Source organism: Oncorhynchus nerka, linkage group LG4 (assembly GCF_034236695.1).
Source record: "Oncorhynchus nerka isolate Pitt River linkage group LG4, Oner_Uvic_2.0, whole genome shotgun sequence".
In the NCBI taxonomy this organism is placed as follows: Eukaryota; Metazoa; Chordata; class Actinopteri; order Salmoniformes; family Salmonidae; genus Oncorhynchus; species Oncorhynchus nerka.
The window spans coordinates 45357927-45385675 of record NC_088399.1 but is presented as its reverse complement, the minus strand read 5'-3'; the positions used below and the strand labels follow the sequence as shown (position 1 = coordinate 45385675).

The 27749-nt window shown below is 45.9% G+C and overlaps 2 protein-coding genes and 1 pseudogene across 2 annotated transcripts; all 3 read left to right on the top strand.

Moving 5' to 3' along the window:
• The first annotated feature begins 504 nt into the window (after window positions 1-504).
• LOC135559632 (density-regulated protein-like) lies at window positions 505-8703 on the top strand (annotated as a pseudogene).
• A 1256-nt stretch (window positions 8704-9959) lies between these two features.
• On the top strand, window positions 9960-12379 carry LOC115128179 (hydroxycarboxylic acid receptor 2-like). The gene has a single exon (XM_065017586.1). It carries the CDS (start codon window positions 10026-10028, stop codon window positions 11106-11108), a length of 1083 nt encoding a protein of 360 aa, XP_064873658.1. The 5' UTR covers window positions 9960-10025; the 3' UTR covers window positions 11109-12379.
• Window positions 12380-15555: 3176 nt separating this feature from the next.
• On the top strand, window positions 15556-27625 carry LOC135571413 (density-regulated protein-like). Its single transcript, XM_065017591.1, has 4 exons — window positions 15556-15657; window positions 15794-15881; window positions 27115-27231; window positions 27341-27625. The coding sequence occupies exons 1-4, from the start codon at window positions 15583-15585 to the stop codon at window positions 27574-27576; spliced, it is 516 nt and encodes a 171-aa protein (XP_064873663.1). The 5' UTR covers window positions 15556-15582; the 3' UTR covers window positions 27577-27625.
• The last annotated feature ends 124 nt before the right edge of the window (window positions 27626-27749 follow it).

Here is a 27749-nt window from a genome sequence, read left to right as displayed (position 1 = left end):
GCAAACTAACCAGCCAACATGTGCTCAGCATATGTGGGAACTTCTTCAAGACTGTTGGAAAGGGCTTCCGGTGACGCAACTTAGGAAATGGCTGCCTAGTTTTTCGTACTGCACATCTGTTGGGTATTTCCCCCCCCTAAATACAAGTATTTACTCTGAACATTATAATAACTTACTGTCGTTCTGCCCCTGAACAAGGCTGTTAACCCACTGTTCCTAGGCTGTTATTGAAAATAAGAATTTGTTAACTGATTTGCATAGTTAAATAAAGGTAAAATAAATACAAATGTATTGAGTGCAAAGTAACTACAATATGAGTAGCATCATCAGTCAAACATATTGCAGCAGTTTTCATGGTGAGTTAGGTGTTATGCATTGATTAAAGTGGCAGTCCATGTTCACTGTGACATGGCAGGCCATGACAAGCATCTGTTTTTAGTGCTTTGACAATGTAAGTTTGCTGTCCTCAGACCAATCCAAGGTCTGTCAACGTCTAATACCTCTGTTGTTGGTTTTCCAGTGTGCTCCTTGCCAACAGAGTACTGTGAGTACATGCCTGAGCCATCCAAATGCAGGCAGTGGCTGGAGAAGAACTTCCCAGATGTGTTTGCCAGGATGAGTGTAGGTGAGTTTCATCAGACAGTCTCTTGTTCTTTCTTTCTCTCTCTGTTTCCTATCAGGAAGATGGGCAATAATACTCTGGAGGTGGGCAATAATGAATGATGTCTTATTAAAAACACTTTTTTTCTTATGCCTTACTGGTCCGATAGGAAATGCTTCCAAGCAGGACACTGGTAGAGGTGCCCCTTGTTGGAGAGGAGGATGAAAAGAAGAAGCAGAAGAGAGGTCTAAGTTCCTCTTCATTTTGATTTCTTGAATGCAACCTTCCTCAAATCCTAAACCAGTGTTTCCCAGCACGACCTTCAGGGACCCCCCAGCCTTTACACATTTGCTTCAATGGCACCGGAGGGGATGGCTGCCGTTTTACGGGCTCCTAACCAACTGTGCTAATTTGGGTGTTTTTCGCATTGTTTAACTTATTTTGTACATGACGTTGCTGCTACTGTGTCTTGTGACCAAAAAGAGCTTCTGGATATCAGAATCCCGATTACTCAATTCGAACTGGACAAATATTTTTTCTTTAATGAGTCTGACTACTACTACTACTTTGAGACCAGGCACAAATCCCCGTCATTCGCGTGAAGAATATATACGGAAATACAGGGAGCTGAGATTGGGGTGCCTTGTGAGAATTTGTCGGCGAGTGGGTGACCCACCTCTACCATTCGTTCTATTATCCAACGTGAAATTACTGGAGAATAAACAGGATGATCTTCGTTCGAGACTATCTGAGCAACGGGACATTAAACTGTAATATCATATGTTTCACCGAATCGTGGCTGAACGACAACACGGATAATATATAATTGGCTGGGTTTTCTGTGCATCGGCAGGACAGAACAGCTACATCTGGTAAGACAAGGGGTGGGGTGTGTCTATTTTGTCAATAACAGCTGGTGCGCGATGTCTATTGCTCGCTTGAGGTAGAATACCTCATGATAAGCTGTAGACCACTCTATCTACCGAGAGTTTTCATATTTTTCGAAGCCATCTATTTACCACCATAAACTGATGCTGGCGCTAAGATCACACTCAACGAGCTGTATAAGGCCATAAGCAAACAAGAAAATGCTCATCCAGTGCTCCTAGTGGCCAGGAACTTTAATGCAGGGTAACTTAAATCCGTTTTACCTCATTTCTACCAGCATGTTACATGTGGAACCAGAGGGGGGAAAAACTAGGTACCTTTACTGCAGACACAGAGACGCGTACAAAGCTCTCTCTCCATTTGGCAAATCTGATCATAATTATATTCTCCTGCTTACAAGCAAAAACTAAAGCAGGAAGTACCAGTGACACTCACAATATGGAAGTGGTCAGATGACGCGGATGTTATGCGACAGAACTGTTTTGCTAACACAGACTGGAATATGTTCCCGGGATTCATCCAGTGGCATTGCGGGGTATACCACCTCAGTCACCGGCTTTATCAATAAGTGCAGTGATCCCAACCAGAAGCCATGGATTACAGGCAACATCCGCACCGAGCTTAAGGCTAGAGCTGCTACTTTCAAGGAGTGGGACACTAATCCGGATGCTATTAAGAAATACCATTATGCCCTCAGGTGAAACATCAAACAGGCAAAGTGTCAATTCAGGACTACGATTGAATCTTACTACACTGGCTCTGATGCTTGTCAGATGTGGCAGGGTTTGTAAACTATTACGGTCTACAAAGCGAAACCCAGCTATGAGCTTCCCAGCAACGTGAGTTTACCAGATGAGCTAAATGCCTTTTTATTCTCGTTTTCCGGCAAGTAACACTGAATCATGCATGAAAGTACCCAGCTGTTCCGGACAACTGTGTGATTACGCTTTCCATAGCCGATGTGAGCAAGACCTTTAAAACAGGTCAACATTCACAAGGCCGTGGGGTAATCCAGACAGATTACCAGGACATGTACTCAGAGCATGCGCGGACCAACTGGCAAGTGTCTTCACTGACATTTTCAAGCTCTCCCTGAGCGAATCTGTAATACCTACATGCTTCTAGCAGACCTCCATAGTCCTTGAGCCCAAGAATGCGAAGGTCACCTAACTAAATGACTACCGCCGTACCACTCATGTCGGTAGTGCTTTGAAATGCTGGTCATGGCTTTTTTTCTTTTTTTTGATCCAAGATGGCGTAGCAGTCAGACGTCTTGTCGTGTCGTGTCGTGTCCCTTGTATATATCGTTTATATCGTTTTTTTTCTTCAGATTTTTCTTCGCATATATTTTAAAACATTTTGCTAAACCTCAACATCTAAATACTCTCCTGCAACCCACCTTGCCCAATGTAGCGTGGATCTGCTTTTTTTTCTAAAGTATTTATATTTACTTCGGATGCGGAACGCCTCAACTGGAACTAGCCAGCTAACTACCAGCTATCAGGCAGCAAACCATTGCTAGCGGTCATCAGCTAACCTTTAGCTCGGAAAGCTCTCGCCAGTTCGAACAACGCGACTCTAACCAGAGCATAACGGACCTATTATTTTTATCCCCTGATTCCCACCGCAAACGGAACATTTTCATCTGGATCTTCACAACTAGCTAACTAGCTAACCGCAACCTCGGATGATTACTCCTGGCTAGCGTTTCCATCCACTTAGCTTGAAGCTAGCCCGGCCAGAGCTCCTGTGCTACCACCGAAGCATACTCCTGGGCTACAATATCCGGACCCACGACCGGTCTATCGATGTCACCACATGAAGAGGCATAAACAGACTTAACCCAATCGCGACGTCCCCCAAAGGCTAACTTTCTAGCCCTTGCTATCTGCTTGCTTGCTGATTCGGCCTGCTAACTGCTAGCTTCTTTAGCCCCGGTCTGCTAACTGCTAGCTTGTTTAGCCCCGGCCTACTAACTGTTAGCTTGTTAGCACAGGCCTGCTAACTGTCTGAATCGCCGCGTCCCCAGCCAGCCCAACCACTCACTGGACCCATTTTACTTTCAATCTCTTTTCGATTTTTAATTCGATTATACCTTCCGGTAACCTGCCTCACCCAATGTGATATGGAATCGCTATTATTTTTAATTTTTAGAACACATTCAAGAACCTCCAGAAGCTAACCAGGTAACTAGCTACAAGCTATTTAGTCATTGTTAGCCACTGCTAGCGGCTTTTACCTTCTGCACAGTCAGCCAGTTTTTTTTGCCTGGATAATACTCGCCAGTCTAGCTTCCCTGTCCCATCCACCGCTGCCCCCTGGACAATGATCACTTGGCTACATAGCTGATGCATGCTGGACTGTCCATTAATCACGGTACTCCATTCTGCTTGTTTATATTTTATCTGTTGGCCCCAGCCGCACTCAGGCTCTGTGTGTAGTTAATCCGACTCTCTCTGCCTAGTCAACGCCATTTTACCTGCTGTTGTTGTGCTAGCTGATTAGCTGTTGTTGTCTCACCTACTGTTTTAGCTAGCTCTCCCAATCAACACCTGTGATTACTGTATGCCTCGCTGTATGTCTCTCAAATGTCAATATGCCTTGTATACTGTTGTTCAGGTTAGTTATCACTGTTTTAGTTTACAATGGAGCCCCTAGTTCCACTCTTCATACCCCTGATACCTCCTTTGTCCCACCTCCCACACATGCGGTGACCTCACCCATTACAACCAGCATGTCCAGAGATACAACCTCTCTTATCATCACCCAGTGCCTGGGCTTACCTCCGCTGTACCCGCACCCCACCATACCCCTGTCTGCGCATTATGCCCTGAATATATTCTACCATGCCCAGAAATCTGCTCCTTTTATTCTTTGTCCCCAACGCTCTAGGCGACCAGTTTTGATAGCCTTTAGCCGCACCCTCATACTACTCCTCCTCTGTTCCGCGGACGATGTGGAGGTAAACCCAGGCACTGCATGTCCCTAGGCACCCTCATTTGTTGACTTCTGTGATCGAAAAAGCCTTGGTTTCATGCATGTCAACATCAGAAGCCTCCTCCCTAAATGTGTTTTACTCACTGCTTTAGCACACTCTGCTAACCCTGATGTCCTTTCCGTGTCTGAATCCTGGCTCAGGAAGGCCACGAAAAATTCTGAGATTTCCATACCCAACTATAACATTTTCCGTCAAGATAGAACTGCCAAAGGGGGAGGAGTTTCAGTCTACTGCAGAGATAGCCTGCAAAGTAATGTCATACTTTCCAGGTCCATACCCAAACAGTTCGAACTACTAATTTTAAAAATGACTCTCTCCAGAAATAAGTCTCTCACTGTCACCATTTGTGAATTGATCGCCCCCCATCTAGCTTCAGAGTTTGTTCTGTTAGGTGACCTAAACTGGGATATGCTTAACACCCCGGCAGTCCTACAATCTAAGCCAGATGCCCTGAATCTCACACAAATCATCAAGGAACCCACCAGGTACAACCCTAAATCTGTAAACAAGGGCACCCTCATAGACGTCATCCTGACCAACTGGCCCTCCAAATACACCTCCGCTGTCTTCAACCAGGATCTCAGCGATCACTGCCTCATTGCCTGTATCCGCTACGGATCCGCAGTCAAACGACCACCCCTCATCACTGTCAAACGCTCCCTAAAACACTTCTGTGAGCAGGCCTTTCTAATCGACCTGGCCCGGGTATCCTGGAAGGACATTGACCTCATCCCGTCAGTTGAGGATGCCTGGTCATTCTTTAAAAGTAACTTCCTCACCATTTTAGATAAGCATGCTCTGTTCAAAAAATGCAGAACTAAGAACAGATATAGCCCTTGGTTCACTCCAGACCTGACTGCCCTCGACCAGCACAAAAACATCCTGTGGCGGACTGCAATAGCATCGAATAGTCCCCGCAATATGCAACTGTTCAGGGAAGTCGGGAACCAATACACGCAGTCAGTCAGAAAAGCTAAGGCAAGCTTCTTCAGGCAGAAATTTGCATCCTGTAGCTCCAACTCCAAAAAGTTCTGGGACACTGTGAAGTCCATGGAGAACAAGAGCACCTCCTCCCATCTGCCCACTGCACTGAGGCTAGGTAACACGGTCACCACGGATAAATCCATGATTATCGAAAACTTCAACAAGCATTTCTCAACGGCTACCCTAGTAAAACTGACTATCCTACCGATCCTCGACTTCGGCGATGTCATCTACAAAATAGCTTTCAACACTCTACTCAGCAAACTGGATGCAGTTTATCACAGTGCCATCCGTTTTGTCACTAAAGCACCTTATACCACCCACCACTGCGACCTGTATGCTCTAGTCGGCTGGCCCTCGCTACATATTCGTTGCCAGACCCACTGGCTCCAGGTCATCTACAAGTCCATGCTAGGTAAAGCTCTGCCTTATCTCAGTTCACTGGTCACGATGGCAACACCCACCCGTAGCACGCGCTCCAGCAGGTGTATCTCACTGATCATCCCTAAAGCCAACACTTCATTTGGCCGCCTTTCGTTCTAGTTCTATGCTGCCTGTGACTGGAACGAATTGCAAAAATCGCTGAAGTTGGAGACTTTTATCTCCCTCACCAACTTCAAACATCTGCTATCTGAGCAGCTAACCGATCGCTGCAGCTGTACATAGTCTATCGGTAAATAGCCCACCCAATTTGACCTACCTCAACCCCATACTGTTTTTATTTATTTACTTTTCTGCTCTTTTGCACACCAATATCTCTACCTGTACATGACCATCTGATCATTTGTCACTCCAGTATTAATCTGCAAAATTGTAATTATTCGCCTACCTCCTCATGCCTTTTGCACACAATGTATATAGACTCTCTTTTTTTCTACAGTGTTATTGACTTGTTAATTGTTTACTCCATGTGTAACTCTGTGTTGTCTGTTCACACTGCTATGCTTTATCTTGGCCAGGTCGCAGTTGCAAATGAGAACCTGTTCTCAACTAGCCTACCTGGTTAAATAAAGGTGAAATTAAAAATTAAAAAACATCAACACCATCCCGGAAACCCTAGACCCAATTCGTATACTGCCCTAACAGATCCACAGATGACGCAATCGCACTCCACACTGCCCTTTCCCAACTGGACAAAATGAACACCTATGTGATAATGCTTTTCATTGACTACAGCTCAATGTTCAACACCACAGTGCCCACAAAGCTCATCACTAAGAAAGGACCATGGGACTAAAATCCTCCCTCTGCAACTGGATCCTGGACTTTCTGACCGCCCCCAGGTGGTAAGGGTAGACAACAACATATGTCACGCTGATCCTCAATACGGGGAGCCATCAGGGGTGCGTGCTTAGTCCCATCCTGTACTCCCAGTTCAAGCACGACTCCAACACCATCATTAAGTTTGCTGATTACACAACAGTGGTAGGCCTGATAACCGCCAACGATGATACAGCCTATAGGGAGGAGGTCAGAGACCTGGCAGTGGCGTGCCAGGACAACAACCTCTCCCTCAACATGAGCAAGACAAGGGAGCTGATCATGGACTACATGAAAAGGAGGGCCGAACACGCAACATTCACATCAACAGGGCTGTAGAGGAGCAGGTTGTGAGCTTCAAATTCTTTGGTGTCCACATCACCAACAAACTCATGGTCCAAACACACCAAGACAATCATGAAGAGGGCACGACAACACCTTTTCCCCCTCAGGAGCCTGAAAAGATTTGGCATGAGTCCCCAGATCCTCAAAGTTCTACAGCTGCACAATTGAAAGCATCCTGACTGGTTGCGTCACTGCCTGGTATGGCAACTGCTATGCATCTGAGTGTAAGATGCTACAGAGGGTAGAGTGTACGGTCCAATACATCACTGGGGCCATGCCTCCTGCCATCCAGGACCTATATAGTAGGCAGTCAGAGGAAGACCCAGTCACCCAGGTCATAGACTGTTCTCTCTGCTACCGCACGGCATGCGGTCCCGGAGTGCCAAGTCTAGGTCCAAAAGGCTTCTCAACAGCTTCTACCCCCAGGCCGTAAGACTGCTGAACAATTAATCAAATGGCCACCCGGGCTATTTACATAGTTTTTTTTTTTACCCAGTGTTTTTACACTACTGCTACTCGCATTTATTATCTATGCATAGTCACTACCCCTACCTACCTATACAAATGACCTCAACTAACCTGTACCCCCCCCGCACATTGACTTGATACCGGTACCCCCTTTATATAGCCTTGTTATTTTATTGTTACTCTTTGTGTTTTTTACTTCAGTTTATTAACTAAATATTTTCATAACTCCATTTCTTGAACTGTATTGTTGGTTAGTAGTTCACGTTTAGGTCTACGCCTCTTGTATTCGGCACCTGTGACAAATAACATTGTTATATGATTTGCTCTATTCCAGACTAAATCACTGGGGTTCATTGGTTGAATCAGGTCTTAGTGCTGAAATAGAACAAGCACTTGCAACTGCTAGGGGGTGTCTGAGGACTGGTATTGGAGAACCCTGTTCTAACCCATCTGTGCTGACTCTCTCTAGGTGGCAGAGGACAGATCAAACAGAAAAAGGAGACTGTCCTTCAGAAAATAACGATAGCTAAAATCCCCCGCGCCAAGAAGAAATATGTCACCCGAGTCTGTGGAATGAACACCTTGTGTAAGACTGACTGTCACATCCTGTTACTGTAAACACCTTGTTAAAGACATGGACAGACCTGTAACCTTGTTGTTTTTCTTGCTTGTGACTGTGGACTTCCTCCCTGCAGACATTGACCTTAAAGAGGCTCAGAGATTCTTTGCCCAGAAGTTCTCCTGCGGTGCCTCGGTGACAGCGGAGGATGAAATCATCATTCAGGGAGATTTGACAGATGACAGATATATTACACACACTAACCATCTGTCTTTCCATTGTAGGTGGATGACGACAGCATTGAAGATCTTGGAGAAGTCAAGAAGTGAAGACCCGACGTGCACTTTTACTGAAAATGGATGCAACATGTAACAACAACCTGGCCAAATGTACACATTAACATTAAAAAGGAGTCGTTTTATATCTATTTTATTTACTGTATAGAAACTGTGGACTTGGCCACTCCCTTTTGGCATTTTTCAGTTCTTGATAGCTGCTGCCTGTCTCTCTCAGTCGCCAAAGGTCTGGTCTGATGTGATTCCTTCCCAAACGCTTTTCACTCAGCAAAATTTTAGGGTAATAAATGTCACTCATTCACTTGCTCATTCTTTAGTCCTTCTTTCAGACCTCTCTCTTCATCATCCCACTCTGTAAGTACATCTCACTGTACTGTCTGCAATGTATGTTCATACTGCCATTGTATTATTTCATTTAATGAGACCCATTTAAGGTATTTATATTCTGTGGGAAAGGGATGGGGCCAATGGAACACAGTGACATGCTTGGAAATATGCATTATGGTGATATTATTATAGGAAATTGGGCTGCACATAATCGGGTAGTTAACATTTTCTGAAAGGATTTGAAATCACATCTAACAAGATCTATTTGTCTAACTTTTGGATAAGGCTCACTGGCATCTCAAGATGCAAAAGATGGATGGTGTTTCCCTCAAACCAGCGACTCTCCTAGCACAATGATAAAGAATAGATAAGAGTCCGAGATGACCTCCCTTTAAAACTGCTTCGTTAGGCACATTTTCTTCCAATTTGTGCCTACTGAACCAGACCAGGTGTCGTGACCTTTAAGTTAACTGTATTCTGGGAACCCTTGCGCTCCCTTATATACCCACGAGTATGATCTTTCCACCAGCATAATAGTTTTATAATGAATCATCAATCATTGGCTTATTGGTGAAATCAGCAGTCAGACTATCTTCTTTAAATAAACCAAACCTTTATTAATGCAATTGCAGAGAGAAGTTAACAATGGAAGCACAGCATGCATGTTTCACAGTAAGTTCTGCAACCAACCAAAGGGCACAGCTATTTATATACTTTGATCACTTCCCTGATGGTGTGATCATCTACTTCAGGGTATACGTGCTGCAATAAGCTGAGGTAACCTAGTACAGTACATTTTCTTAATTCATTAGCATTGACCACTTTACACAAGATCAAAATGTCAAAATGAGACTTGTTACTTCTATCTAGTTTTGGTCTGACTCACACCCAGCCTTCAGGTTAAGGGCTTAACCGCAAAGATGAAAATAGATAGCTTGTGCAAGGTATAGTGTCAGACACATAGCAACAGTACAATAGTGAGACAAGCATATGAATCTTAAGGTCCCCTTAATCAATAATGGGGAGGGTCTTTGGGACCCTACACCCCATAATCCCTGGGCTGTTGGTGTCCTCACTCAGAGCCATCTGCCTACAGATCTCCATAAGAGAACACACTGCACACCCACACACACTCTCCACATTGTTGGCACCGGAAGATCGTTTGCATGACTGCAAACAATAAAATCCCCGGTCAAATGTAGGAGATGCCTAGACAACACTATCAATATTGACTATTTTCAGAGAGGAGAAAAGCAGCACACAGACAGTCTCTCCTGTTAAAAGCGTATCGTTTGACCCATGGCAAACTTCACTACTACAGAAGATGACTGCTGCGCCTTTGAGTCTCCCATCCTGGACCATGTCCTGCCTCCCATCCTGGTGCTGGAGTTCATGTTTGGGCTGATGGGGAATGTTATGGCTCTGTGGATGTTTATTTTCCACATGGACACCTGGAAGCCCAACTCTGTCTACCTCACACAGTTGGCGGTTGCCGACTCCATCGTCCTGTTCTGGCTTCCGTTCAGAGCCGACTACTACCGACGCGGGGAGCACTGGATCCATGGTGATGCCATGTGCCGGATTATGCTGTTCATGTTGACGGCCAACCGCGGCGCTGGCATCTTCTTCCTCACTGCAGTGGCTGTCGACCGTTACCTCAAGATCGTTCACCCCATGAACAAGATCAACCGGATGGGCCTGAATTATGCTCTGTGGGTGTCTCTGGGCCTGTGGGGGATGATCATCGCTGCAACCGGGTACCTGCTGACCAACAAACACTTATTCTACCGCAACAACCAGACACAGTGCGAGAGCTTCAACATCTGCATGGGCTTCAGCCCGCTGTCTACGTGGCACAACACCTTATACGTGACCCAGTTCTTCTTGCCCACTGCCATTGTCACCTTCTGCACGGTCTGCATCACCTGGCAGCTGAAGAACAAGACGATCGACACTGGGGGGAAGATCAAACGTGCGGTGCAGTTTGTCATGGCCGTGGCACTCATCTTCATCATTTGCTTCTTCCCCAGTACAGTGTCTCGGATCGCTGTGTGGATCCTCAAGGCCTGGTACAACGAGTGCCATTATTTCAAAGAGGCCAGTTTGGCGTTCTACACCTCTGTGTGTTTCACCTACTTCAACAGCGTGCTGAACCCCATCGTGTACTACTTCTCCAGCTCTGCCTTTAGTGGGAACTTCCAGAAGCTGTTCAACAGACTGCTGGGGAGGAAAGAGGAGGAGGTGCCGCCAGCCTCGCCTGAGACTGGGACCGAGATCAGCAGTGCAAATACAGTGTCAGGGAGGAGTAGTAACTTCCAATCACAGGTCCAGGGTGAGGGCCTGTACTCGCAAAGCGTCTCAGACTTATTCATTGTGATGTAAAATACAAAACTGATCCTAGATCAGCACTCCTAGACTTACTCTGAGACGCTTTTATGAAAAGGTACCCAGGAGAACAAAATACATGATTTTTTTTCTTCTACTCTAGTGGAATATGGTGTGTTCTAAAGAATATTAACCAGATGTGAAGGAAGTCAAGGAAGTTGGAGATAGTTGTCTGTTAGATACGAATTTTAACATTTTTATGTTATGTTGATGTTCTATAGCTAAAAGTAGAAATTCATTAATTGGTTCGCTCAATTAAGAATTTGTTTGCAGTATAACAGTGGAATCTTTAATGTAATATTTCATATTTACAATACTTTGTCTTTGAGTTTTGTGTATTTGCTGGTGATTCAAGTAAATTCCTTGTGAACTAGAAAAGTACATTTCCTAAAGAAAATGTGTGTGCTTGCTAGCTTGTCTTAAAGTATTTTTGGTTGTGAAATAAGTTATAGTAGTGATAGTGACTGGTTATAGTTGAAAAAGTAGGCAGATTTGATTTGATTATTTGATAGAATAGGATAGCCTGAACATGTGAAGTTGGTTCGGTGTCTCTAGCTTGAACAGTTCAAGAGTTACTATTAGTGTTGGTGGTTATTTTATACTAATGTTAGTTGTTTTAATGTTTGTAGCTGAAATTGTTAAAAAGCAGTAGCTTTTAAATTGTCTACCACTGTGTTCTTATGGTTGACATCGAATCCATGAAGTGTTATGCTAATTTATGCAAATCAAAATAGTTCATAAAGGGTTATAGGAAATTTGACGTTAGGATAGCCTGAATGTTTTAAAGCTGTTGTAGCTTCATTGGTTTAGGAGCAGGAACGTTTTGAATAGCTACCACTGTATTACTATGGTTCTCATTCAAAACAATGTTAATTTATGCATATTTTTTATTGTTATAGTTCAAAAAGTATAGATAGGTGGAAAGATTGTTTTGATTCATAACATGAGAATGTTAATTTAGTGTCTCTAGCTTTAACAGAAAGTTAATTTAGTGTCTCTAGCTTTAACAGAAAGTTAATTTAGTGTCTCTAGCTTTAACAGTTCAAGAGTAAATATTACTGTTGGTGGGTTATTTTATGATAATGAAAAATTATTTAAATAGTTATAATGTATAAAGTTTTTTTTTTTTAGTTGTTTCAATGTTTGTAGCTGAAATGGTGAAATAGCAGTAGCATTTAAAATGTCTACCACTGTGTTGTTGTTTGACTTTAAAAACATTACAGTTTATGCAAATGTATGCAAATTAAAATAAATTATATTTGATAAAAGTTTTAGAGAGCAGTTCTTCCACTGTCGGGAGAAATGGTAATGCATATTACGATGGTTTCTGTGGAGGTTGAATTGCTAAAAGGCTCATGGTTTTTGACATTTTTTGTGCTCTTTGAAACCAGCAACTGACGGTAAAAACAGACTTCTCAAAAGAAGTGGAAACATTCATCGCCAATTGGCACTACATCAATAAACAAATAGTTTTGTGGGAGAAAATAGAATGTCTACATTGCACAGTAATATTGCTCTCTCACATATCTCATGGTTTATTTTAGGGATGAGGAGACTATGATTCCTTTGTATAAGGGAGTCATGAAATCTGAAGACACGTTACATTAGCCAAGACACATTAAAGCAATCATATTCACTGTTTAAAACATTAACTTCATCACTGAACAGGTGTGTGAATCGTCTTTATTGGCTTTTTTCGTTATTTCACTGCTATGCCTGAATTCGACCCAAATCCAACTAGGAAGCCTTGGGTGTTGAGGAGCGGTTGGATGAAACCAATCCCATGTCAAGAATAACTCTCAACCTTGCCAGCCCGCTCTTAATTTTTATTCAGTTTGACTTGCCATAAGTTCTGTGTCTGAACTGTGCATAATACATCTAAAGTGGTCTTCCCTTCAGCAAGCACACTAATTCATTGTGATTTCCACAAACCAATGATTCAAGTAGATTATTTCCAGAGAGATTATTTTCATTGAAAGATGTCAAATACACTGATTTTCCAAGTGAGACAAATGTGTTTTGTGAGGTTGTCTATGGTTTAGTAAGTACACTGGCAATGTGTTTGCATAAAAGCAAATGTGAATACATGTTGTTCTATAACATGTACAATATGATTTTAATTATCACTGTATATATATATATACATAAACGTTTGATTATATTTGGCCAATGTTTAGTTATGCCAATACCGCAGTTGGTGGGTGGATGGAGAACGTTCAGACAGACGAGAGAAAGAGAGGATGCTTCGCAGGTGACGTCACAGTCTGGCGCTGGGAAGGGCAGGCTGCTCGAGAAAACTAGCTGGGCAGGGTAGCTCTGTGAAATCAGCGTCTTTCAGCGGCATTAAGCGGCATTAACAGGTCTAAAAATGTTTCAAAATAAAAGTATTCCGTTTACTTGAACACAATACCACACAGTATATTTTGGTTGAGCAGCTAGCAAATCAAATTGTATTTGTTACATGCTTTGTAAACAACAGGTGTGGACTAACAGTGAAATGCGTACTAATGGGCCCTTCCCAACAATGCTGAGGTAAAGAAAATAGAGCATTATTAGAAAAGTAAAACACGTAACAATAAAAACACAATGAGTAATGATAACTTGGCTATTCAAAAGGGGTACCAGTTCCGAGTGGATGTGCGGGGGTATGAGGTGTGCGGGGGTATGGGGATACAGCTTCGCAGACTCTTGGCATTCTCTCAACCAGCTTCAGGAGGTAGTCACCTGGAAAAATATTTCAAATAACAGGTGTTCCTTGTTAAAAATGTATTTGTGGAATTTCTTTCCTTCTTAATGCATTTGAGCCAATCAGTTGTGACAAGGTAGGAGGGGTACACAGAAGATAGCCCTATCTGGTAAAAGACCAAGTCCATATTACGGCAAGAACAGCTCAAATAAGTTAAGAATAATGACAGTCCACCATTACTTTAAGACATGAATGTCAGTCAATACGGAAAATCTATAGAACTTTGAACGTTTCTTCAAGTGAAGTCGCAAAACCCATTAAGCGCCATGATGAAACTGTCTCTCATGAGGACCGCTACAGGAAAGGAAGAACCTTGCAGACAATAAGTTCATTAGTGTTACCAGCCTCAGAAATCGACAATTAACTGCACCTCAGATTGCAGCCCAAATAAATGCTTCACAGAGTTCAAGTAACAGACACATCTCAACATCAACTGTTGAGAGGAGACTGCGTGAATCAGGCCTTCATGGTCGAATTGCAAACTTCGAAACCACCTCTAAAGGACACCAATGAGAAGAAGAGACTTGCTTGGCCAAGAAATATGAGCAATGGACATTAGACCGGTGGAAATCTGTCGTTTAGTTTGATTAGTCCAAATTGGAGACTTTTGGTTCCAACCGGCGTGTCTTTGTGAGACGTAGAGTAGGTGAACGGATGATCTCCGCATGTGTGGCTCCCACAGTAAAGCATGGAGGTGGAGTTGTGATGGTGTGGGGGTGCTTTGCTGGTGACACTGTCTATGATTTATTTAGAATTCAAGGCACACTTAACCAGCATGGATACCACAGCATTCTACAGCGATACGCCATCCCATCTGGTTGTGCTTAGTGGGACTATCATTTGTTTTTCAACAGGACAATGACCCAAAGCAAACTAACCAGCCAACATGTGCTCAACATATGTGGGAACTTCTTCAAGACTGTTGGAAAGGGCTTCCGTTGACGCAACTTAGGAAATGGCTGCCTAGTTTTTCGTACTGCACATCGGTTGGGTATTTCCCCCCATAAATTCAAGTATTTACTATGAGCATTATAATAACTTACTGGCCTTCTGCCCCTGAACAAGGCGGTTAACCTACTGTTCCTAGGCTGTCATTGAAAATAAGAATTTGTTCTTAACTGACTTCACTAGTTAAATAAAGGTAATATAAGGATCTGTTTTTAGTGCTTTGACAATGCGAGTTTGCTGTCCTCAGACCAATCCATTGTCGAGGGTCCAGGATCCATGTTGTCTGGTGAAAGGCTGATTCTCACTTTTTGTTCGATTTGAAGGTTTACTTTACCCAATTAACCTTTTTTCCCTCTGTGTTCAGATAATCTGTAATGGCTACTACTGAGAATGCAGAGACGTGTTCACCAGAAAACAAAGGAGGCCATCATGGGAGTGCTGCCCCAGACACACGGTGCCCAAAGAAAGTCCAGTATTGTGGCGGGAAAGACTACTGGGCATTTTCCAAAATGGCACCCAATTCTTCACGGACGAGGCCGGTTGAGACAGAGCCTGGGCGCGAACCCAGAGTCTCTCGTGGCACAGCTGGTGCTGCAGTACAGCACCCTTAACCACTGCCCCACCCGGGAGGCCCAATGGCACCCTATTCTAGTGATCTATACATGCTCATGGCCAATTCCTAAAACATTGATTTGCGGTATCACATGACTGTCAAGGTCTAACACCTCTGTTGTTGGTTTTCCAGTGTGTTCCTTGCCAACAGAGTACTGTGAGTACATGCCTGAGCCATCCAAATGCAGGCAGTGGCTGGAGAAGAACTTCCCAGATGTGGTTGCCAGGATGAGTGTAGGTGAGTTTCATCAGACAGTCTCTCTGTCTTTCTTTCTCTCTCTGTTTCCTATCAGGAAGATGGGCAATAATACTCTGGAGGTGGGCAATAATGAATGATGTCTTATTAAAAACACTTTTTTTCTTATGCCTTACTGGTCCGGTAGGAAATGCTTCCAAGCAGGACACTGGCGGTGTAGAGGTGCCCCTTGTTGGAGAGGAGGATGAAAAGAAGAAGCAGAAGAGAGGTCTCTTCATTTTGATTTCTTGAATGCAACCTTCCTCAAATCCTAAACCAGTGTTTCCCAGCACGATCTTCAGGGACCCCCCAGCCTTTACACATTTGCTTCAATGGCACAGGAGGGGATGGCTGCCGTTTTACGGGCTCCTAACCAACTGTGCTAATTTGGGTGTTTTTCGCATTGTTTAACTTATTTTGTACATGACGTTGCTGCTACTGTGTCTTCTGACCAAAAATAGCTTCTGGATATCAGAATCCCGATTACTCAATTCGAACTGGACAAATAATTTTTACATTTACATTTACATTTAAGTCATTTAGCAGACGCTCTTATCCAGAGCGACTTACAAATTGGTGCGTTCACCTTAAGACATCCAGTGGAACAGCCACTTTACAATAGTGCATCTAAATCTTTTAAGGGGGGGGTGAGAAGGATTACTTTATCCTATCCTAGGTATTCCTGAAAGAGGTGGGGTTTCAGGTGTCTCCGGAAGGTGGTGATTGACTCCGCTGTCCTGGCGTCGTGAGGAGTTTGTTCCACCATTGGGGGCCAGAGCAGCGAACAGTTTTGACTGGGCTGCGCGGGAACTGTACTTCCTCAGTGGTAGGGAGGCGAGCAGGCCAGAGGTGGATGAACGCAGTGCCCTTGTTTGGGTGTAGGGCCTGATCAGAGCCTGGAGGTACTGAGGTGCCGTTCCCCTCACAGCTCCGTAGGCAAGCACCATGGTCTTGTAGCGGATGCGAGCTTCAACTGGAAGCCAGTGGAGAGAGCGGAGGAGCGGGGTGACGTGAGAGAACTTGGGAAGGTTGAACACCAGACGGGCTGCGGCGTTCTGGATGAGTTGTAGGGGTTTAATGGCACAGGCAGGGAGCCCAGCCAACAGCGAGTTGCAGTAATCCAGACGGGAGATGACAAGGGCCTGGATTAGGACCTGCGCTGCTTCCTGTGTGAGGCAGGGTCGTACTCTGCGGATGTTGTAGAGCATGAACCTACAAGAACGGGCCACCGCCTTGATGTTAGTTGAGAACGACAGGGTGTTGTCCAGGATCACGCCAAGGTTCTTAGCGCTCTGGGAGGAGGACACAATGGAGTTGTCAACCGTGATGGCGAGATCATCATTTTTCTTTAATGAGTCTGACTACTACTACTACTTTGAGACCAGGCACAAATCCCCGTCATTCGCGTGAAGAATATACGGAAATACAGGGAGCTGAGATTGGGGTGCATTGTGAGAATTTGTCGGCGAGTGGGTGACCCACCTCTACTATTCGTTCTATTATCCAACGTGAAATTACTGGAGAATAAACAGGATGATCTTCGTTCGAGACTATCTGAGCAACGGGACATTAAACTGTAATATCTTATGTTTCACTGAGTCGTGGTTGAACAACAACACGGATAATATACAATTGGCTGGGTTTTCTGTGCATCGGCAGGACAGAACAGCTACATCTGGTAAGACAAGGGGTGGGGTGTGTATATTTTGTCAATAACTGTAACGGCTCTCTTCTATCTCCTCCCCTGACGAAGAGGTAGAACAAGGATCGGACCAAAATGCAACGTGATGATGATTCATGATATATTTTAATGAAGGAAAACCTATACATACAGAAACGACAAAAATAACGAAATGAAATAATGAAAACCGAAACAGCCCTATCTGGTGCAAACACAAAGACAGGAACAATCACCCACGAAACACTAACAGAATATGGCTGCCTAAATATGATTCCCAATCAGAGACAACGATAATCACCTGACTCTGATTGAGAACCGCCTCAGGCAGCCATAGACTACATAGACACCCCACAAAACCCCTAAGACAAAAACACACCACAATAACCCATGTCACACCCTGGCCTGACCAAATAAAGAAAGAAAACAAGAAATACTAAGACCAAGGCGTGACAGAACCCCCCCTAAGGTGTGGACTCCCGGATGCACCTCAAAACCATAGGGAGGGTCCGGGTGGGCGTCTGTCCATGGTGGCGGCTCCGGCTCGGGACGTGGACCCCACTCCATTAATGTCATAGTTCCTCCCCCTCGCGTCCTGGGATAATCCACCCTCGCCGCCGACCATTGCCTAATAGTCCTCACCCAGAACCCCACTGGACTGAGGGGCAGCTCGTGACTGAGGGGCAGCTCGGGACTGAGGGGCAGCTCGGGACTGAGGGGCAGCTCGGGAATGAGGGGCAGCTCGGGACTGAGGCAGCTCGGGACTGAGGGGTAGCTCGGGACTGAGGGGAAGCTCCGGACTGAGGGGTAGCTCCGGACTGAGGGGTAGCTCGGGACTGAGGGGTAGCTCGGGACTGAGGGGCAGCTCAGCACTGAGGGGAAGCCCAGCACTGAGGGAAAGCCCAGCACTGAGGGAAAGCCCAGCACTGAGGGAAAGCCCAGCACTGAGAGGAAGCTCAGCACTGAGAGGAAGCTCAGCACTGAGAGGAAGCTCAGCACTGAGAGGAAGCTCAGGCAGGTAGTTGGCTCTGGCAGATCCTGGCTGGCTGGCGGATCTGGAAGAGTCTGGTTGACTGGCAGATCTGGAAGAGTCTGGTTGACTGGCAGATCTGGAAGAGTCTGGTTGACTGGCAGATCTGGAAGAGTCTGGTTGACTGGCAGATCTGGAAGAGTCTGGTTGACTGGCAGATCTGGAAGAGTCTGGTTGACTGGCAGATCTGGAAGAGTCTGGTTGACTGGCAGATCTGGAAGATCATGGCTGACTGGCGGATCTAGCTGCTCTGGCTGCTCCATGCAGACTAGCAGCTCTGGCTGCTCCATGTAGACTGGCAGCTCTGGCTGCTCCATGCAGACTGGCAGCTCTGGCTGCTCCATGCAGACTGGCAGCTCTATGCAGACTGACAGCTCTGGCTGCTCCATGCAAACTGGCAGCTCTGGCTGCTCCATGCAGACTGGAAGCTCTGGCTGCTCCATGCAGACTGGCAGCTCTGGCTGCTCCATGCAGACTGGCAGCTCTGGCTGCTCCATGCAGACTGGCAGCTCTGGCTGCTCCATGCAGACTGGCAGCTCTGGCTGCTCCATGCAGTCTGGCAGCTCTGGCTGCTCCATGCAGACTGGCAGCTCTGGCTGCTCCATGCAGGCTGGCAGCTCTGGCTGCGCTAAACAGGCAGGAGACTCCAGCAGCGCAGGAGAGGAGGAAAGCTCTGGCTGCGCTAAACAGGCGGGAGACTCCGGCAGCGCAGGAGAGGAGGAAAGCGCTGGCTGCGCTGAACAGGCGGGAGGCTCCGACAGCGCTGGAGAGGCGAGGCGCACTGTAGGCCTGATGCGGGGTGCTGGCACTGGTGGAACTGGACTGAGAACACGCACAGGAAGCCTGGTGCGGGGAGCTGCCACCGGAGGACTGGTGTGTGAAGGTGGCACAGGATGGACTTGACCGTGAAGGTGTACTGGAGAGCCTGAGAGCAGGGCTGGCACAGGACGTGCAAGGCTAGGTAGGTACACAGGAGGCCTAGTGCGTGACGCTGGCACAATTTTCACCAGCTGACTAACACGCACCTCAGGACGAGTATGGAGCGCTGACCCAGGTGCCATCAATTCCCCGACACACTCCGTCGGACGAATATCGTACCTAAAGCACCATACTAGCAACTCCCTCATTACTCTCTCCTCCACTTTCCCCATTAACTCCTTCACAGTCTCTGCTTCGCTCACCTCTAACACCGGCTCTGGTTCTGGTCTCCTCTTTGGCTCCTCACGATAACCAGGGAGAGTTGGCTCAGGTCTGACTCCTGACTCTGACACACTCTCCCTGACCCCCCCCCCCCCCAACACATTTTTTGGGGCTGACTCACGGTCTTTCTTCTGTGCCGTCGTGCTTGTCTCTCCAACTCCATTCTCATATAACCCTCCTCGCACTGCTCCAGCGAATCCCAGGCGGGCTCCGGCACTCTCTGGGTCGACCGCCCACCTGTCTATTTCCTCCCAAGTAGTGTAGTCCCTATATTGTTGCTCATGCTGCCGCTGTTGCTTCTCCTCATACCAGCGCCTCTCAGCTCTCGCCGCCTCCAGTTCTTCTTTGGGGCGGCGATATTCTCCAGGCTGATCCCAGGGTCCTTCATCCTCCCATGTCCATTCCTCTTTTCGCTGCTCCTGCTGTCGCTGCCTGTTACCACGCCGCTCGGTCCGGGTGTGGTGGCTGATTCTGTAACGGCATTCGTCTGTTTAAGGAGAAGCGGACCAAAATGCAGCGTGATGATGATTCATGATATATTTTAATGAAGGAAAACCTATACATACAGAAACTACAAAAATAACTAAATGAAATAATGAAAACCGAAACAGCCCTATCTGGTGCAAACACAAAGACAGGAACAATCACCCACGAAACACTAACAGAATATGGCTGCCTAAATATGGTTCCCAATCAGAGACAACGATAATCACCTGACTCTGATTGAGAACCGCCTCAGGCAGCCATAGACTACGTAGACACCCCACAAAACCCCTAAGACAAAAACACACCACAATAACCCATGTCACACCCTGGCCTGACCAAATAAAGAAAGAAAACACAAAATACTAAGACCAAGGCGTGACAATAACAGCTGGTGCGCGATGTCTATTGCTCGCTTGAGGTAGAATACCTCATGATAATCTGTAGACCACTCTATCTACCGAGAGTTTTCATATTTTTCGAAGCCATCTATTTACCACCACAAACTGATGCTGGCACTAAGATCACACTCAACGAGCTGTATAAGGCCATAAGCAAACAAGAAAATGCTCATGCAGTGCTCCTAGTGGCCAGGAACTTTAATGCATGGAAACTTAAATCCGTTTTACCTCATTTCTACCAGCATGTTACATGTGGAACCAGAGGGGGGGAAAACTAGGTACCTTTACTGCAGACACAGAGACGCGTACAAAGCTCTCTCTCCATTTGGCAAATCTGATCATAATTATATTCTCCTGCTTACAAGCAAAAACTAAAGCAGGAAGTACCAGTGACACTCACAATATGGAAGTGGTCAGATGACGCGGATGCTATGCGACAGAACTGTTTTGCTAACACAGACTGGAATATGTTCCCGGGATTCATCCAGTGGCATTGAGGGGTATACCACCTCAGTCACCGGCTTTATCAATAAGTGCAGTGATCCCAACCAGAAGCCATGGATTACAGGCAACATCCGCACTGAGCTAAAGGCTAGAGCTGCCACTTTCAAGGAGTGGGACACTAATCCGGATGCTATTAAGAAATCCCATTATGCCCTCAGGTGAAACATCAAACAGGCAAAGTGTCAATTCAGGACTAAGATTGAATCTTACTACACTGGCTCTGATGCTTGTCAGATGTGGCAGGGTTTGTAAACTATTACGGTCTACAAAGCGAAACCCAGCTATGAGCTTCCCAGCAACGTGAGTTTACCAGATGAGCTAAATGCCTTTTTATTCTCGTTTTCCGGCAAGTAACACTGAATCATGCATGAAAGTACCAGCTGTTCCGGACAACTGTGTGATTACGCTTTCCATAGCCGATGTGAGCAAGTCCTTTTAAACAGGTCAACATTCACAAGGCCGCGGGGTAATCCAGACAGATTACCAGGACATGTACTCAGAGCATGCGCGGACCAACTGGCAAGTGTCTTCACTGACATTTTCAAGCTCTCCCTGAGCGAATCTGTAATACCTACATGCTTCTAGCAGACCTCCATAGTCCTTGAGCCCAAGAATGCGAAGGTCACCTAACTAAATGACTACCGCCGTACCACTCATGTCGGTAGTGCTTTGAAATGCTGGTCATGGGTTTTTTTTTTTTTTGATCCAAGATGGCGTAGCAGTCAGACGTCTTGTCGTGTCGTGTCGTGTCCCTTGTATATATCGTTTATATCGTTTATATCGTTTTTTTTCTTCAGATTTTTCTTCGCATATATTTTAAAACATTTTGCTAAACCTCAACATCTAAATACTCTCCTGCAACCCACCTTGCCCAATGTAGCGTGGATCTGCTTTTTTTTCTAAAGTATTTATATTTACTTCGGATGCGGAACGCCTCAACTGGAGCTAGCCAGCTAACTACCAGCTATCAGGCAGCAAACCATTGCTAGCGGTCATCAGCTAACCTTTAGCTCGGAAAGCTCTCGCCAGTTCGAACAACGCGACTCTAACCAGAGCATAACGGACCTATTATTTTTATCCCCTGATTCCCACCGCAAACGGAACATTTTCATCTGGATCTTCACAACTAGCTAACTAGCTAACCGCAACCTCGGATGATTACTCCTGGCTAGCGTTTCCATCCACTTAGCTTGAAGCTAGCCCGGCCAGAGCTCCTGTGCTACCACCGAAGCATACTCCTGGGCTACAATATCCGGACCCACGACCGGTCTATCGATGTCACCACATGAAGAGGCATAAACAGACTTAACCCAATCGCGACGTCCCCCAAAGGCTAACTTTCTAGCCCTTGCTATCTGCTTGCTTGCTAATTCGGCCTGCTAACTGCTAGCTTGTTTAGCCCCGGTCTGCTAACTGCTAGCTTGTTTAGCCCCGGCCTACTAACTGTTAGCTTGTTAGCACAGGCCTGCTAACTGTCTGAATCGCCGCGTCCCCAGCCAGCCCAACCACTCACTGGACCCATTTTACTTTCAATCTCTTTTCGATTTTTAATTCGATTATACCTTCCGGTAACCTGCCTCACCCAATGTGATATGGAATCGCTATTATTTTTAATTTTTAGAACACATTCAAGAACCTCCAGAAGCTAACCAGGTAACTAGCTACAAGCTATTTAGTCATTGTTAGCCACTGCTAGCGGCTTTTACCTTCTGCACAGTCAGCCAGTTTTTTTTGCCTGGATAATACTCGCCAGTCTAGCTTCCCTGTCCCATCCACCGCTGCCCCCTGGACAATGATCACTTGGCTACATAGCTGATGCATGCTGGACTGTCCATTAATCACGGTACTCCATTCTGCTTGTTTATATTTTATCTGTTGGCCCCAGCCGCACTCAGGCTCTGTGTGTAGTTAATCCGACCCTCTCTGCCTAGTCAACGCCATTTTACCTGCTGTTGTTGTGCTAGCTGATTAGCTGTTGTTGTCTCACCTACTGTTTTAGCTAGCTCTCCCAATCAACACCTGTGATTACTGTATGCCTCGCTGTATGTCTCTCAAATGTCAATATGCCTTGTATACTGTTGTTCAGGTTAGTTATCACTGTTTTAGTTTACAATGGAGCCCCTAGTTCCACTCTTCATACCCCTGATACCTCCTTTGTCCCACCTCCCACACATGCGGTGACCTCACCCATTACAACCAGCATGTCCAGAGATACAACCTCTCTTATCATCACCCAGTGCCTGGGCTTACCTCCGCTGTACCCGCACCCCACCATACCCCTGTCTGCGCATTATGCCCTGAATATATTCTACCATGCCCAGAAATCTGCTCCTTTTATTCTTTGTCCCCAACGCTCTAGGCGACCAGTTTTGATAGCCTTTAGCCGCACCCTCATACTACTCCTCCTCTGTTCCGCGGACGATGTGGAGGTAAACCCAGGCACTGCATGTCCCTAGGCACCCTCATTTGTTGACTTCTGTGATCGAAAAAGCCTTGGTTTCATGCATGTCAACATCAGAAGCCTCCTCCCTAAATTTGTTTTACTCACTGCTTTAGCACACTCTGCTAACCCTGATGTCCTTTCCGTGTCTGAATCCTGGCTCAGGAAGGCCACGAAAAATTCTGAGATTTCCATACCCAACTATAACATTTTCCGTCAAGATAGAACTGCCAAAGGGGGAGGAGTTTCAGTCTACTGCAGAGATAGCCTGCAAAGTAATGTCATACTTTCCAGGTCCATACCCAAACAGTTCGAACTACTAATTTTAAAAATGACTCTCTCCAGAAATAAGTCTCTCACTGTTGCCGCCTGCTACCGACCCCCCTCAGCTCCCAGCTGTGCCCTGGACACCATTTGTGAATTGATCGCCCCCCATCTAGCTTCAGAGTTTGTTCTGTTAGGTGACCTAAACTGGGATATGCTTAACACCCCGGCAGTCCTACAATCTAAGCTAGATGCCCTGAATCTCACACAAATCATCAAGGAACCCACCAGGTACAACCCTAAATCTGTAAACAAGGGCACCCTCATAGACGTCATCCTGACCAACTGGCCCTCCAAATACACCTCCGCTGTCTTCAACCAGGATCTCAGCGATCACTGCCTCATTGCCTGTATCCGCTACGGATCCGCAGTCAAACGACCACCCCTCATCACTGTCAAACACTCCCTAAAACACTACTGTGAGCAGGCCTTTCTAATCGACCTGGCCCGGGTATCCTGGAAGGACATTGACCTCATCCCGTCAGTTGAGGATGTCTGGTCATTCTTTAAAAGTAACTTCCTCACCATTTTAGATAAGCATGCTCTGTTCAAAAATGCAGAACTAAGAACAGATATAGCCCTTGGTTCACTCCAGACCTGACTGCCCTCGACCAGCACAAAAACATCCTGTGGCGGACTGCAATAGCATCGAATAGTCCCCGCGATATGCAACTGTTCAGGGAAGTCAGGAACCAATACACGCAGTCAGTCAGGAAAGCTAAGGCCAGCTTCTTCAGGCAGAAATTTTCATCCTGTAGCTCCAACTCCAAAAAGTTCTGGGACACTGTGAAGTCCATGGAGAACAAGAGCACCTCCTCCCAGCTGCCCACTGCACTGGGGCTAGGTAACACGGTCACCACGGATAAATCCATGATTATCGAAAACTTCAACAAGCATTTCTCAGCGGCTGGCCATGCCTTCCGCCTGACTACTCCAACCTCGGCCAACAGCTCATCCCCACCGCAGCTTCGCCCAAGCCTCTCCAGGTTCTCCTTTACCCAAACCAGATAGCAGATGTTCTGAAAGAGTGCCATCCGTTTTGTCACTAATACACCTTATACCACCCACCATCTGGACCCTCTATTTCTGAAACTATCCGCCGCCATTGTCGCAACCCCTATTGCCAGCCTGTTCAACCTCTCTTTCATATCTCTGAGATCCCCAAGGATTGCCTCAGTCATCCCCCTCTTCAAAGGGGTAGACACCCTGGACCCAAATTGTTACAGACCTATATCCATCCTGCCCTGCCTATCTAAGGTCTTGAAAGCCAAGTCAACAAACAGGTCACTGACCATCCCTAAAGCCAACACTTCCTTCTCCGCTGTGCAATCTGGTTTCCGAGCCTGTCACTGGTGCACCTCAGCCACGCTCAAGGTACTAAACGATATCTAACCGCCATCGATAAAAGACAGTACTGTGCAGCCGTCTTCAGACCTTGCCAAGGCTTTCGACTCTGTCAATTACCATATTCTTATCGGCAGACTCAGTAGCCTGTTTTTATTGATGACTTTCTTGCCTGGTTCACCAACTACTTTGCAGACAGAGTTCAGTGTGTCAAATCTGAGGGCATGCTTGTCCTCTGGCAGTCTTAATCTGCAACAGGGTTCAATTCTCGGGCCGACTCTTTTCTCTTTATATCAATGATGTTGCTCTTGCTTTTCCCTGATCCACCTGTTATTACTTGTTAATTGTTTACACCATTCTGTATACTCTCCGGCCCTTCCTTGGACACTGTGCTATCTATCTTCCAAACGCAGCTTCAATGCCATACAACACCTTCCGTGGCCTCCAACTGCTCTTAAACGCTAGTAAAACCAAATGCATGCTTTTCAACCGTTCGCTGCCTGCACCCGCACGCCCGACTAGCATCACCGCCCTGGATGGTTCCGACCTTGAATATGTGGACATCTATAAGTACCTAGGTGTCTGGCTAGACTGTAAACTCTCCTTCCAGACTCATATCAAACATCTCCAATCGAAAATCAAATCTAGAGTCGGCTTTCTATTCCGCAACAAAGCCTCCTTCACTCACGCCGCCAAACTTACCCTAGTAAAACTGACTATCCTACCGATCCTCGACTTCGGCGATGTCATCTACAAAATAGCTTTCAACACTCTACTCAGCAAACTGGATGCAGTTTATCAGGTGGTAAGGGTAGACAACAACACATGTCACGCTGATCCTCAACACGGGGAGCCATCAGGGGTGCGTGCTTAGTCCCATCCTGTACTCCCAGTTCAAGCACGACTCCAACACCATCATTAAGTTTGCTGATTACACAACAGTGGTAGGCCTGATAACCGCCAACGATGATACAGCCTATAGGGAGGAGGTCAGAGACCTGGCAGTGGCGTGCCAGGACAACAACCTCTCCCTCAACATGAGCAAGACAAGGGAGCTGATCATGGACTACAGGAAAAGGAGGGCCGAACACGCAACATTCACATCAACAGGGCTGTAGATGAGCAGGTTGAGAGCTTCAAATTCTTTGGTGTCCACATCACCAACAAACTCATGGTCCAAACACACCAAGACAATCATGAAGAGGGCACGACAACACCTTTTCCCCCTCAGGAGCCTGAAAAGATTTGGCATGAGTCCCCAGATCCTCAAAGTTCTACAGCTGCACCATTGAAAGCATACTGACTGGTTGCGTCACTGCCTGGTATGGCAACTGCTATGCATCTGACTGTAAGATGCTACCGAGGGTAGAGTGTATGGTCCAATACATCACTGAGGCCATGCCTCCTGCCATCTAGGACCTATATAGTAGGCAGTCAGAGGAAGACCCAGTCACCCAGGTCATAGACTGTTCTCTCTGCTACCGCACGGCATGCGGTACCGGAGTGCCAAGTCTAGGTCCAAAAGGCTTCTCAACAGCTTCTACCCCCAGGCCGTAAGACTGCTGAACAATTAATCAAATGGCCACCCGGGCTATTTACATAGTGTTTTTTTTTACCCAGTGTTTTTACACTACTGCTACTCGCATTTATTATCTATGCATAGTCACTACCCCTACCTACATATACAAATGACCTCAACTAACCTGTGCCCCCGCACATTGACTTGATACCGGTACCCCCTTTATATAGCCTTGTTATTTTATTGTTACTCTTTGTGTTTTTTACTTCAGTTTATTTACTAAATATTTTCATAACTCCATTTCTTGAACTGTATTGTTGGTTAGTAGTTCACGTTTAGGTCTACGCCTCTTGTATTCGGCACCTGTGACAAATAACATTGTTATATGATTTGCTCTATTCCAGACTAAATCACTGGTGTTCATTGGTTGAATCAGGTCTTAGTGCTGAAATAGAACAAGCACTTGCAACTGCTAGGGGGTGTCTGAGGACTGGCATTGGAGAACCCTGTTCTAACCCATCTGTGCTGACTCTCTCTAGGTGGCAGAGGACAGATCAAACAGAAAAAGAAGACTGTCCCTCAGAAAATAACGATAGCTAAAATCCCCCGCGCCAAGAAGAAATATGTCACCCGAGTCTGTGGAATGAACACCTTTGGTAAGACTGACTGTCACATCCTGTTACTGTAAACACCTTGTTAAAGACATGGACAGACCTGTAACCTTGTTGTTTTTCTTGCTTGTGACTGTGGACTTCCTCCCTGCAGACATTGACCTTAAAGAGGCTCAGAGATTCTTTGCCCAGAAGTTCTCCTGCGGTGCCTCGGTGACAGCGGAGGATGAAATCATCATTCAGGTAGATTTGACAGATGACAGATATATTACAGACACTAACCATCTGTCTTTCCATTGTAGGTGGATGACGACAGCATTGAAGATCTTGGAGAAGTCAAGAAGTGAAGACCCGACGTGCACTTTTACTGAAAATGGATGCAACATGTAACAACAACCTGGCCAAATGTACACATTAACATTAAAAAGGAGTCGTTTTATATCTATTTTATTTACTGTATAGAAACTGTGGACTTGGCCATTTTGGCATTTTTCAGTTCTTGATATCAGAAAGGTCTGGTCTGATGTGATTCCTTCCCAAACGCTTTTCACTCAGCAAAATTT

What these genes read in the sequence shown, in the direction of transcription:
- LOC115128179 (XM_065017586.1), top strand. Translation starts at nt 10,026, where the DNA reads ATGGCAAACTTCACTACTACAGAAGATGACTGCTGCGCCTTTGAGTCT.
- LOC135571413 (XM_065017591.1), top strand. Translation starts at nt 15,583, where the DNA reads ATGCCTGAGCCATCCAAATGCAGGCAGTGGCTGGAGAAGAACTTCCCA. An exon ending in TTGCCAGGATGAGTGTAGGT is followed by an intron (nt 15,658 to 15,793) that starts GAGTTTCATCAG and finishes TGCCTTACTGGT; the next exon opens with CCGGTAGGAAATGCTTCCAA. An exon ending in AAAGAAGAAGCAGAAGAGAG is followed by an intron (nt 15,882 to 27,114) that starts GTCTCTTCATTT and finishes GACTCTCTCTAG; the next exon opens with GTGGCAGAGGACAGATCAAA.